This window comes from Ptychodera flava, chromosome 10 (assembly GCF_041260155.1).
Source record: "Ptychodera flava strain L36383 chromosome 10, AS_Pfla_20210202, whole genome shotgun sequence".
In the NCBI taxonomy this organism is placed as follows: Eukaryota; Metazoa; Hemichordata; class Enteropneusta; family Ptychoderidae; genus Ptychodera; species Ptychodera flava.
Window position 1 is genome coordinate 8415461 of NC_091937.1, and position 14511 is coordinate 8429971.

The 14511-nt window shown below is 38.1% G+C and overlaps 2 protein-coding genes across 2 annotated transcripts; both read left to right on the forward strand.

The window, feature by feature from the left end:
• Window positions 1-879: 879 nt before the first annotated feature.
• Window positions 880-6247, forward strand: LOC139141908 (uncharacterized). The gene is made up of 4 exons (XM_070711666.1): window positions 880-1169; window positions 3675-3799; window positions 5141-5210; window positions 5902-6247. Exons 1-4 carry the CDS (start codon window positions 1011-1013, stop codon window positions 6037-6039), a joined length of 492 nt encoding a protein of 163 aa, XP_070567767.1. The 5' UTR covers window positions 880-1010; the 3' UTR covers window positions 6040-6247.
• A 5246-nt stretch (window positions 6248-11493) lies between these two features.
• On the forward strand, window positions 11494-13885 carry LOC139141909 (uncharacterized). The gene is made up of 3 exons (XM_070711667.1): window positions 11494-11676; window positions 12237-12347; window positions 13095-13885. The coding sequence occupies exons 1-3, from the start codon at window positions 11521-11523 to the stop codon at window positions 13269-13271; spliced, it is 444 nt and encodes a 147-aa protein (XP_070567768.1). The 5' UTR covers window positions 11494-11520; the 3' UTR covers window positions 13272-13885.
• Window positions 13886-14511: the final 626 nt, after the last annotated feature.

Consider the following 14511-nt stretch of genomic DNA (forward strand, 5'->3'; position numbering starts at 1 on the left):
CAGCAAGCCACATTCCTCCTGCACGCAGGAGACCCCTTTGTCACCCGGCAACTAGCCTAGATTCTATTCGTCGCTTACGGCCTCCGTGCCGGAGTGAGGTCGGAGGCACGGAGGCCGTAAGCGACGAATACAATCTAGGCTACCCGCAACATATCATTTGTCGAATCGCCCGGGCTTTAGGCTGCGTCCACAAATAGGAGGGGGGCTGGAGGGACCGCGATTAAATCTCATTTATGTTCAGACCCCCCTCAATACCCTGAAAGACATTTTAAATCCCCCACATCTCTTACATGATCAATATATCAATATTAATTTTTCAAGTCTCCCCCAAACTATCAAACAGCCGCATAGTTATTAACAGATTTACACGCATAAAAACGGCCTCCCACAACCACCGGTAGGAGGCCGCATAACCCCGGAACACACAGCACGGTACGTAGGGCCTCTGTGGTATAAGCTTATGCGTGTCCCCGATCCCCTACTGTTCAATTTTGCCCCTTCCCTATAGCATGTATACTGTGGCACTATGAGTCGACAAGGTTACTGTTTGCTGATTCTGTCGTTAGGCTGCGTTCACACACACACAAAAGAACCGGTTGGGGGGGGGCTGGAGGAATTTAGGGGGGATTCGAAAATTTTAGGGCTAGTAGAGGCGAGGACTTGAAAATTTTTTGGTTTCCTTTTATGTTTTACATTTTCCAATTCCAAGTTTTTGTAAGTAATTGAATGAAAAATTAATACCATTTTTATTTCTGCGTTCACATCCTTTACAAATTTGCGGGCTTGTGATAGTTTTTGGGGGGACTTGAAAATTTTTGATCATATAGAGGGGGGTGGCATTTGAAATTTTTTTAGGATTTTGAGGAGGGTCTGAAAAAATAAGATTTCAATCACGATTCCTCCAGCGCCACCCCCCAATCGTTATTTGTGAACGCAGCCTTATGAGTCATTGACCCGTACCCGTGCCCTCTGCTCGATGCTCCAGCTCGGTGTGCACAACAACATTCAGCATGGACTCCGAAAAGATTCCCGTCATCGACTTCAGTTCATACTGTCGGATCTCTGGATACTCATCTGAAGCTCTGCTTCGCCTAGTCGATGAAGTTCATCAGGCGTTGACAACTATAGGTTTTATGTACCTCAAAAATCATGGGATTGCGTCAGATCACGTGAGCTGCTGACCGCAGGCATTTGCCAATTTTCTATTTTACGGCATAGGCCTATAGTGCTCAGCTTTTTAAGTCGCCATACACAGTCGCTTGCACAGGTCCCCGGAGTTGCCGTTGTACATGCATAGAGAGCAGGGCCCCCCCTCTATTTATGCATGTACACCGGCAACTCTGGTAACCTGCTGTCGCTTGTGGTTCGATACACAGCGAAAACCTATGTATATACGCACGGCCTTCGCCGTGTTTTATGTTAGATATTATATAGGCTAGATGCGTACAGCGGCCTTCGCCGGGTTTTATGCGTACAGCGACCTTTGTCGTGTATCGATCGAACTGTACACAAGCGACTCTGCTCTGAGCACCTGTGGGACTGATAAAACGTGGTTCCTGTCGATGCAGTACTTTGCAGCGTACACAAGCACTTACCCGTCACGCACGACAACCGGAGCATTAGGGGCGCTTTCAATTTAATCGGGGCGGGGGAGGAAATAGGCCAGTCCACCATGTTAAACGTAACGTTACCCTGCCTATTCCCCCCTTCCAAACTTCGAACCACATTTTCAAATTTAAAAAACGTAACCCTCCCTCCCACCTTACTGAATATTTGAAAGTGTTTACGACCTTGATAGCAGTGCAAACTTTGTCATATAAAATATATCAGCCTTATAACTTATGAAGATAGGCATTCATTTATTTGATGGATGGTCTGTTTCTGTGTGAAACTTACAAATCCCAACTCCCTTTGATCACAGTCTCTACGTCACATGCTTTACCATGATTTCCAAAAAGTGCACACTTTACCTCGACTCATATCACTTGAGAAATACCTGTTATTGTCACAATTTGCAGATCAGACGCATTCTGAATCACTTTCACAGTTCAACATCTATCTACCTACCTACCTACCTACCTACCTACCTACCTATCTACCTATCTATCAATCAATCAATCAATCAATCAATCTATCTATCTATCTATCTATCTATCTATCTATCTATCTATCTATCTATCTATCTATCTACCTACCTACCTACCTACCTACCTACCTATCTATCTATCTATCTATCTATCTATCTATCTATCTATCTATCTATCTATCTATCTATCTATCTATCTATCTATCTATCTATCTATCTATCTATCTATCTATCTATCTATCTATCTATCTATCTATCTATCTATCTATCTATCTATCTAATATCTATCTATCTATCTATCTATCTATCTATCTATCTATCTATCTAATATCTATCTATCTATCTATCTATCTATCTATCTATCTATCTATCGATCGATCTACCTATCTATCTATCTAATATCTATCTATCTATCTATCTATCTATCTATCTTCTGTCTATATATCGTTATCTTTCTTATATTTTAACACTTTATGGTGCTATAAAAAGCACATTGTTAGTGTTTTCTCTGCATGTTCATTGAAAGTGGCACGTTGTGCCTTATCATCAAAATCAGGAGGCAGACTTGACATTTTAGGGGCAGTGTTGATGTAGATTTAACCTTGAGTTCCTAGGAAGCGCTTCCTAAATATCATTACAATCGTTGCCCAGTTCAGTTGCGTCGTCTATGTTGCATGCAACATCCGTACTATATCAGCATTATGATGTTTGTCAGCTTGTGATGTGATAGGCTGCTTTCCATCTTCTCTGTCGATTTGTCATTTTTCACCCAAGCTTTCTCCGATTCAGAATTTGACGTATTTGTTCCCTTGGACACGATTTGGTCCGAATTTTTGGGGTTTTAAATCAATGTAAATATGAGCTGATCAAACTTTTGTGTTTCATTGCGATCGAGATCGATCGTCACTGCAGCGTACCTGCACGAAGCTGGAAGTTTCCATTTTGATAGTATTTCAAGTTCTGCTTTAAAACTCTACCACTATCAAAACAGCATTGCACTAGCATCCATTGAGACTGACACAGCAACTACGTCGTTGGCTGTTCTTTTCGATGCGTACACACTTCACGTCATGCACGTCACCAAAGCCGAGTGGCAGGCGATATTTTGTCTTTCCCGAAGGAACATTATGACTAGAAAAAACAGCAAACTCACAGGTCACTCACGTAGTACACTATGCGCATTGGTCACTCTCATGGACGTCTTTGCGTGTTGTGTTTTGTGCGCAGTTTCCGCGCTGTCAGTGACTTTTTCAGGGCAGACAATGCACAGTCACCTGTGGTCTATTCGGCTCTGCTCTATGTGCCCTATTAGAGGTGTGTAAATATGTCTTCTTCTCAGGCATATGTAAACACGTCTATTGGGCGCATAGACGCAGAGCGAATAGACCACAGGTGACTGTGGACAGTGGCTCAAAATGCGCGATTTGCGCAATTGCGCAGTTGAGAGAAAACAAAGGGTACACCTTCAAGTGCTTTAAACATTTGTAGTAACAAATTAATTCTAAGCATGTCTCTAAACTTTGAGCATCAGCTTTACAATGCGTGTTGATATATATGCATGCTGAGTGTTGGCAATTCCCCTTTGCAGATTGAGAAGATGTTCAAAGTATCACGGAAGTTCTTCTCTCTGTCAAATGATATCAAAATGAAGTATGCTGCGAATGTGGCCCAGCGAGACAATGAACATGGCTTTGTTCAGACTGAAGGTGAAAGGTTAGAAACACTTTGTTGAAATCATTCCCGTGAAGTTAGATTTCTTTCTCAGGTCCAGTGCATTTTAAGAGTTCAAAAAGAGTTAGCTGTGGGAACGAAGCTATCTGTGACAGGGTAGCGTGCGTCTATGCGGGTCATCAAAAGGTCAATCTCGCCACGGATATCCGTGGCGAGGTTGATGTACTGTCACAAGTATGTGAACACCATGGAGTTTAGCATAGTATAGGCCTAAATGTATGAAGATATTTTCTATGTGATACTCAGGAAAAATTGATTCCGATTTCTCTATACTTGGGGTAGACGATCGTGTTGGATGCTGATACTCTTCCACCAAACACCCGATGTCCATGTCCCCGTCACGATCACTTGCCCCTTTTGACACTCGAAGACAATTTCGGCGAAATGAAAATAACATAAGGTAAAACGGCCGTCACTTTCGAGGGTTTAGTGCACCTTGCCATTTCCATTATTCCAAATGCACATTATTATATATTTAGGGACCAAGCTATGTCAGTGGGGAGAGCACAAGAGGGGGTGTTCCCCCTCTCGCATCGAAAATTTTGAGAAATTGATGTGTGCAATGGTGCAATCTGAGGGGTGTTTCAATTTATTTCCCACACAAAATTTAGTACCCCCTTATTACTCTCCGCATTTTGAGCAAACCCCCTTGAAGTTTTCAACTTTTTGAGTGACCCCCTCACATTCCTCCGATCCCTAAATAATGGCGGCTCCCTTATCCCCCCTCCCCCGCTTACCCGGTGCACCTTCTGAGATTTCATGATGCCGAAGGAAAACAAATATATGGCCTTAAATTCGCACATTTGAATATATTTAACCTCTAAATTTTAGGGGTGCCTAGAAATAAATATTTGATAAAAATTATGCATTGCTTGGTAGGCCTTTCAGAAAACTGATTCAGAATGAATGAATGAATGAAAGTCAAGTTGCGAAACGTTTAGTATGATAACGCTAAAGATTCTGTGTACCAAGTGACATGCTATTTAGTGAAGAAGTTTTAGAGATATCGATGACAAAACATTCATAACACACAGAAACTCACTGTCAGACATATTACAGACACTTAGACACTTAGACTAAAACACGCCAACCTGTGACATACATAACCCAATGCCTGAAGAGATTACAGCAACTTGTATTGCCTGACACAGAGCAAAGGCCATGCACCCTGCTATGTCTATTTCAATTTTATATACATTCATAAAAGTATGTAAATACGAATTTTTTATGATCATCTTTCTTTCTTTCTTTCTATATTTATGTTTTATATATTTGTTTATTAATTTTTCCACTTGTGCATTTATTGATTTATCATATTTTTAGGGCTGACACCAGCGTTCCACATGGAGATCTTAAAGAATGTTTTAATTATGTTAACAGTGTCAAACAGAAGGTAAGTGGCAGAGCTTTACTTGATTCTTGAAATGTCTTAATCAACATAATGAGCCTTTCACCCTCGTTTTTATGTATAATGATTCACCTATCGTCAGTGAAACAATGGGAATGGAACAAATTCTTGTAGTTAATGGGTTGAACCTTTAGGGCATACGGACTCAATCCTTAATTTCACCACCATGGTTGGCCAAAACCCATGCATGAACTGTTGTCACTCAGATGATTTATACAGTCAGATCAAGTTCATGTAGACGAATTCCTTGTCTTTGACAATGTCTCCTTTCATGTAGAAATTTAATGGACAACAGTCCATCTGTTATTTGTGATGCAATACAGTTTTAAAGAGAATCTAATAAAAACACGATTGGAACTAAATAGGGATAATTGGATGGTGAAGTAATGTCAATTTAATCTGCAAATGTTATCTCATCTGCTTTTCTTTTTATACTACACAATTGTTTTTATGAGTAATTTGCAATATTGCAAAATTCAGTTATAGGGCACCTCACACTTTTGAGAAATTTGAAAAATAGGAAAATCCAATTATCCCAAATTAGTTCCAATCGTGTTTAAAGAGAAACTACACCACCCTTTAACTGCATTGTTTTTGCCCAATCTAAGGTGCACTGTTACAAAGCAAAGGGATATTGGGGCTAATGGAGGGATTTTTTTCCTTTTTCATCTTGAAGACGATGCCCGATGAAGAGCTACCAGAATTCAGAGAGATATTGCTTGACTTCTACAAACAATGTACAGAACTGAGTTTAAAGATCTTGGACATCATGGGACAAGGCCTTACAGTCCTGAATGCTGGGGGTGTAATTTGAACAGCGCCCTCAGAAAAATAGCCTCGTTTTCATTTCAAAACAAAGGTCGCAGTAGTACGCAGGGGTCACACAAGCATGGGTCGCCTAAACATGCCTATATTCACGCTATACCGCGGACCTGAGTGAATGTTATAGGTAATATGTGTTTTTTAGGAACTTGTTTCTGATATAAACAGTTTGTCATGTAAAAATAAACCTACCTTCAAAAGATTGTCGATGTGTATACTGAGTAGTTTCTGTTGCATAACACAATTTGGGTCTGTCTATGAAGGAGAAACGGGGCTAGTAAATGGTCTTCCGGGTCTTGAACACCGATCAAATTTCAGCAGTGTCTTTTTCAGTAACAATTGATTGTGTATACCAATTTTTAACTTCACAGAGCTATTTTACTGGAAATGGTACACTTTTCAATAGACCCTTGGCGAAACTTCGTCTAAAAATTTCACCTATGAATGCCGTTTTCTAGTACTTGTTACAGTGGGCATTATACATTCACCACAGATTAGATGGCCTCTACAAACGAGAATAATTTTATGTTAACTACAACTACAGTTCTTTAGTATATTTTTTTCTCAGAATTTTAGAATTTATAAATTGTTTTATGTATCTTGAAGTCTGTTTCTATATATAGGAAAATGAGAGCAACTTTACACATCGTTTTCTACCTTTGATAGTGATGCGGTATATTGATTCGATCATGTGGTTTAATGATATGGAGAAACATGGCGAGACACCGGTGAATCGATAGTGCTTTGACCCTGGTCATGTGATCTGGGTCCCCGGGAAAGAACCGGTTATATTTTGGAGCTATTTATCCCACATGTTAATTTGATAGTAGCGATTGTTCATCAACTAGAGATGCTAGTATGGATATGTTGTGGTCTGAACTTTGAGTGGTTTGTTGGTCAGACCGTTCGTGTTTATTTTATCCTCGTGCTTGATTTGTGCCTGAACGAGGATGTCTCTTAAGTTTTTATTCCTTTTGTATGCTATGATAGGTTTTTCTGGAAAAACTTTGACCAGTGTTTGATCGGCTTCTATTATTTTCCAATTTTTTGTTAGACATTGTTTGATTTGCCTGGTTTTGATGAATGGACTGAAGGTCGTTGTGTAAACCAGTTTTGTTCTTATGTCATATTCCTCTTATCTTTATCGGTGAGGTATCGTCGATGGTTGGTGAGATTAACATCTTTCTTTATACGAGATATATCTTTTTTTCTATAATCTTGTTGTTGAAGTTTGCGTGTGAGAAAGTTGACCTTTTCAATGAAGTCCATGTCGTTGTTGCATGTGCAAGCATATCGGAGAAGTTCACCTTTAATGAAGCCTTTGAAAGTGCCGCTCGGGTGACACGAATTTCTCAATAAATATTGGAACGTGTCGGTTGGTTTTGTGTTGGTTAAATTAAAAAGAAAATTAATAAGTTCTGAATTCAATATACTGCAAAGACAACAGCTTTATTATAAATAAACCTGAAGTTTGATCAATACTTAAGCCTCAGAGACTTGACTGCAACAAACTGAGACAAATCAGACACGAAAATTACGTCAAAAAAGTTAAAAGTGAACAACCATGAGGTCACATGCACAAGTTTTTCTATGGAAGCCCCGGCTGGAAGCTTCGAAGCCATCCTCGGACTGTGATGACCCTGAAAAAAAAAGAGGAAAATAATTAAAAACAACTGTGACACGAATTTTACGTATTACAACCTAAAAGTGTCACTTGATGATAGTTTCCCCCAAAAAAGTAACATTTGACCTAAAAATACGCACATTTATTTTGGGGATTTATTTCACTATGAGCGTATGCGAGTACACAGTGTACGTGTAAACGTACAGTACACTAATGTTGATTTGGCGCCATATTGGATTTTAGCGGCAAAACACAGCGGCGAACTTTGCCGCCCAACATCAAATTCCTGGCATGAACAGACAAAATTCTGCGGTAAAAAGCTAATTTATAGTATAATTCCACGAACTATGCTTGATTTTGGGCCTTAATTTCATGCTACCGTAGTTGGTACAGCAACACAAGTCCGCGCTCGACATATAACATCGTACTATGAAAAATCGCTGAAATCGCAAAATTCACTTTAATTTTTCAAACAGAGCCCCGAAAAGTCACTTACCTTCTCAGAAAACCCAATTGAAGAGATGAAGTTGGTCTCCAATGATAATTATCGGCGAAAAAATGAGGATTTGGGAGCGACTGAAAAACTGTGTTAGCCAGCCAACGGTCACAGTGTAAGCTGAGTTGCTGAGTGCCGTTCGAAAGGAAATGGCATTTGCATATGCAAATTGCACCCCTAGCGTTCAGACTGTTAATATGGATGTAAGTTTAAAATCATTAATCACTGTTAGATAATCAAAGACCAGTACTTTTATTCCGTGAGACAACTCCCCAAATCATATTAAAATACATTTCAACTTAACTAGATAAGGGTTTATTGCTTTCCTAGGTGTCTGGCCCATATGCAAAAGAGATACATGACTAGTAGTGAAATAATAATTACAGGTGATACGCAAGTAATTACATAACACAAACACATTAAGCAGATATGACAACTGAAGATCTCAACTCCATGAATACATTTTTGCAAAGGTGTTTTAATATATTTTATCATATTGTTATTGTTTGGTTCAACATATGTAAATCGCGGTAACAACTTGGTTCTGAGGAGATTATACATTGGACAAATTAAGAGAAAGTGGTACTCATCTTCAATGTCACCTGTGTTACAAATCTTACATATTCTGAGATGTGGGTCTATACCTTCACGTCTACCAACCTCGATTGCTAAATCAGAGGACGAACAACGAAAACGTGCAAAGGCTTTGATAAATTTACAATTACAATTCAAGAAAAGGTACTTCTCAGGTTCCAGTAAGCTCTTGAAAACTCTATACGAGCGTATCCTTGGCTTTTCAGAGTTTTCTACAAGTTTTTCAGACCAATTTTGTTTGCAGATATCTGACACTCTGGTATATAGCAAGTTCTTGAAAAGTGGTTTTATCTCCGACTTCCTATGCATGCATATCCAAGACCATGTGAAAATAAAAAATGTTTATGTTGCCCAAGTATGTCTCCCTAAATAATCAAGGTTAACATGATATATGCCTTACGAGGCAATCTGTCAGGAGACATGTGCAGCAACCTTAACCAATAACTAATACAACGTTTGACTGTAGAAACGCAAGTAGGAAGCCGTCCACATTCTCCGAGCACTGCCTCGTTTGTCGTAGTCTTACTGACTGAAAGTAAACGTCGACACCACTTTCTTTGAACTCTTTCAATTACATCATAACATTGCAGTCCCCATATCTCAGATCCGTAACATAAAATGGGCGTAATGAAAGAATCGAAAATCTTGGGAACTATGACTTGCACTGAGAAACTGGTTAAGGGATTTGTTAGCTTATCCTGCCAACGTTGAAACTGCTTTAGGCCAGATGTTACGAGATGTTAAAACCAGGCCTAAATATTTATAGTGAGAGACAACTTCAATTTTGGACACTGTACAAAATGCTTGATATGCTCTTAGCATATTTAGGTATATTGACGTATGGGTATATGGAACACAATATTAATTGCATACGCAACGTATATCTTCGTATATGGAACATTCCAATACATTGGTATGCATAGGGTATTTCTATGCAGATCATGAGTATATGTAATGCTGTTCTTTGCACACTAAGTGTACACTGTAGTTTTGCATTTTAATAGTATACGTACGTGTATACTTAACGTATTTGACACATGTACAGAATCAATATATGAGTGTATATTGTTGTATATCAAGCATTTTGCGCAGTGGGTATTGTTGAAAAGGCAATTTTCGTGACCATTAACGCGTTTGGTGCCCCCCGCCCCTTTGCGGAAAATGACAAGATTCAACCTAGCCAGACTGTATGTGTGTGTAATTACCAATGATATAGTTGATGCTAAATTTTTTAATCCATTTCATTTGTCAATAATAATATTACACCTTGTGTACAATGCTTTACTTTTGTAAGACCAATTCATGGTATTCAAAATACTCTAGGGAGACAGGGACAAAAAATTTCCAAAACAAAGACAATGATAGTTTCACTGGTCATTTTGTGGGCTACCCCTAGAATCAAAAGTTATAGGAACAAGTCATCGTTGATGACACAGTCCCCAATTGTTAATGGGTACTTTGATCGCAAGTCCTCAGCGAAATACTTTGATACAGATGGCGCTCAATGGCCAAGAATTAGTTCCATGGTGATAGAAACATAAAGCCAATGTAGGTCACCATCCTACAGGTTATTAAATGAGTCAACTAGGAATTAATCGACAGGATGTTGCAAAACATTGTTGCATACCGGTACTATCCTTACACTAACAGATTATCACCGGTACCATATTTCATAAAGTTTGATGCAGTATTTACAACACTATGAGATCAACATCTGTATCAAGTTTCATAAAATTTGACGTCGTATTTGTGGATATATTACTCTAATTAGGAAAGTTCATTTCATATGCAATTACAAATTAATTAAAATGACACTGATAAATGTCTTTTCCAATGTTAAAGCAATGTGAGCTTAACATCTGTACAAAGTTTCATGACATTTGATGCAGTATTTCTTGACATATCAGCCTAATTACGAAACTTCAATAATTAACATGATACTGCTACATGAGGTGAAACAAATTGATGAGCAAATGTATGAAATTGGTCGATGTCCTTGTACCAAGTTTGAATAAAATCGGTTGAAACATGTCTGAGTTATGGCTCTGTACATGAAAAAATCGTAATAAAATGGCCGCCTAGCGGCGATATTGGATCGTATCACAAAGCAAATTGACGTGCATATGTATGACATAGGTCAATGTCCTTGTACCAAGTTTGAATAAAATCGGTTGAGATATACCTGAGTAATGGCTCTGTACATGAAAAAAATCGTTATAAAATGGCCGCCTGGTGGCCATATTGGATCATGTCACAAAATAAATCGACGTGCATATGAATGACATATGAAGTAGTCCTTGTACCAAGTTTGAATGAAATCGCTCCGGGCATCTCTGCGTGAACGAACGGACGGACGGACGGACATGACCAAACCTATAAGTCCCCCCGGACGGTGTCCGTGGGGACTAAAAAAGCCAATGGAATCCCAATGACATGCTAGTACACATAGCCATGCGTTCTGATTCTGTTTTCACTCACAAATGTCCTCACTGGTCCAGGAGCTTGATTCCATACATCATCTTTAGCATTCTGCATGGAACTTTGATTTCCCCTGTGGTTTCAATTATTTACAATACTAATTTTCAGTAAGTATACAGAATCCTGTGATGGTTTGTGTTAGATAGTTGTTGGTAAACAGAATAATTAGGACAGTAAAAATTAGCAAGACCTTACGGATAGGTGACAGATTACTTCATGAAATTTATTCAAATTTGATATATGTCCAGGATCCGGGTTTATTTCTGAAAACCCATACTGGTATGGAAGGAGGTGATAATGACACAACACTCAGAACTCTTTATTATCCATCGATTCCTGAAAACCTTGCCATAAAAGAAGGACAGCAGAGATGTGGAATTCACACAGACTATGGCTCTCTTACACTTCTATTTCAAGATACAACCGGAGGCCTTGAAGTAAGTTGACTATTTTGTAGAATTGTGGACTTCTCATTTCATTGATAGGGGAGCCGCATGTATGGAGGTCATCTTGTTTTCAAAGTTGACATGGGGTTCAAAACAAATTTTGCTGTGCAAAAGAAAGCTAAGCGTTGACAACTGGAACAGCCCAGGCACTAATTTATAATTATTAAGAGAAAAGTGTAAAACTTACGGAATGGAATTATACATTCATGATATGTATATTGTTCGCTTAGACATGAAATAAATCATATGATATGATTCCTATTGTGAATAAGCCCATTTATTGAATACACAAAGACAAGAAAATACCAGATATTAAAGCAAAATAGACAAATAGAGATAGTCTAATACACATACTTCTCATTTAAATAGCAATTGTATTGACCGTTCTTTAACCCTTTTCACAAGTTTTACATTTGTTTGCATATTTTATGAATCAACATATAGTTATTGTGAATTCGTGATTTAAATAGTTGCGAATGTTGTTGCCGCTTTTTTAAAACGTTTTTTTTTATTACCTCTCTGTATTTTTGTGTTTGTACACTGTTACCAAGGTGATGAACACGTCCGGAGAATGGGTTTCTGCCACACCCATTGAAGATACAGTACTGGTCAACATCGGTGACTTAATGCAAAGATGGACCAGTGATACACTGAAAGCTACGGTCAGTAAATCCTTGAAATTCACCATCCCCTATTTCACTTTCTGTTCACTGTACCTATCTTTCTATTGAAGTCTCATGATTATGATGAAAATGCCCGAGTCAGGAGGAGGTAGTAGCATTATGACATGCAACATATTTATCAAAGCATCAATTGATTGATCGAGTGATTGATTCCTCATGACAAAATGCAAGAACAGAGTACATAATGTAAACTTTCCCCAATGCATTTAGTGATTACTGCACTTTCTAACTTGCACTATTTCAACAAATATGCATCATAAATGATGTTGTACCCCATCACAGATGGAGGTTTTTTTTATAGAATTCGGTAAAGCATATGCGTCATAGGTCATTGCTGACAGAGTTCCGAACAAACTTTGTCTTCGTGTTAGTATGCTTCTTTGTTACATCTCTTGCTATGTGACTTGTATAGTTTCAGTAATGAAACATAACTAATTGGCTGTTTCTGTAAAGTTTATTTAAAAGTTTCATCACATTGGAAATTCCGAAGAATTTTAAGTTTTTTCTGATTGAATTTCTATTTAAGTGTGATGTCATTAGGAATTATTTGCACTTTTGGCAACGTCACCTGTATTATTGGCCCCTTTGGCAAGTTCATCTCTATTATCGGCCCCTGTGGCAAGTTCATCTTTATTACTGGCCCCTATTTAACTTCATCTGTATTTGGTAATGAATCTGATCTTTGTTGTACCTGTCCTACTAATCTTGTTTGATTGCATTTTTCAGAAACATCGTGTTCTGATGCCAAAGACCAAAGAGACAAAACGCAAAGAGAGACAATCTGTAGGATTCTTTCTATTTCCCGACAGAGAAACTGTGGTGAAATGTACAGATAACAGCGACAAGTATCCACCAATCAAATCAGTGGATTACCTTAGGCAACTATTAGCTGCTATATACTAGACTGATGCAATCACAGTGATTTACCAAACAGATATGGCTCTCAACATTGGTAATAGTGACGCTGTACTACATTTGGTTGAAATTAAAGTCTTAGAAATCAGTCAAGTATTTGAGTGCAGGGTCACTCATAATTATCTCTTTGTTGTTCACTTTAATTTCAAAGATTACAAACATAAAAACCGATTAAAATGGATATGAAATTGAAACGCATGGAAGCGTCTTTTTCCGTAAGTTTCAAGATGTATATGACTAATTTCAGTCTCAATATACAAATTTACAAGGTATCAAGAAATCCACAAATCGCGTTATCAGACTGTCAACAACATGTTCACATTCAATGAAGCTGTCTGGTACAATAGGTGGTATCATTCTCATTTATAAAGTGAAGTTCATGTTGTCAGTCAAGAGTTTGCACTCTCAAACTCCTTGAACCTAGCTTGCTGTCCTTTGCTATGTGCTTTGAAGTTATCATTGTGATCATATACTTTAGAGCAATACAAGTAGAAGTCACCATATGTAATGTTCATGTTACAGCCAAACACCCAATATTTGCTGCAACAGATTTTTAGCTACTATAGACTATAGTCTATAAAAGCTATTGGGATGGATATCCCTCGGGCGTCCATCATCAGTCTGTATGTCATGCATGTGTGTATGTCAGTTTGTGAGGATGTCAATCAACTCAAATATCTTGAGAACCGCAGTACTTACAGATTTTATATTTCTTGTGTAGGTGCAAAATATGATTATGAGAAACTTTTTTGTTTATGTTGAAAATATGCAAATAGCTCAAAAAGGCATCTTTGGTAAAAAATTTTCTTCTTCATAACCGCTAGCCAGATAGCTTTGATATTTGGTATACAGTTCCCTAGGATTGACCCAACTTAGATTTGTTCACATTGTGATGAAATATGCAAATTTGTATTTTAAGAGAATTTTTTTGTCATTTTTGGTCAAAAATTTATTTCATTAAAACCGCTTGTCTGACAGCTTTGATATTTGGTATACAGATTCATAGGGATGATCAAAATATCATATATTCAAATTATGATGAAAATTTTGTATTTTGGGGGCAATGTTTGCCATTTATGGTCAAAAAAATTGTTTCTCAAAAAGTACTCATCTGATTTGATATTTGGTATACAGGTTCCTACAGAATGAACTTTATATGATATATTGAACTTATGACACCTTTATGATCTTCACAATTGCTGATCAGACAGCTTCGATATTTGGTATG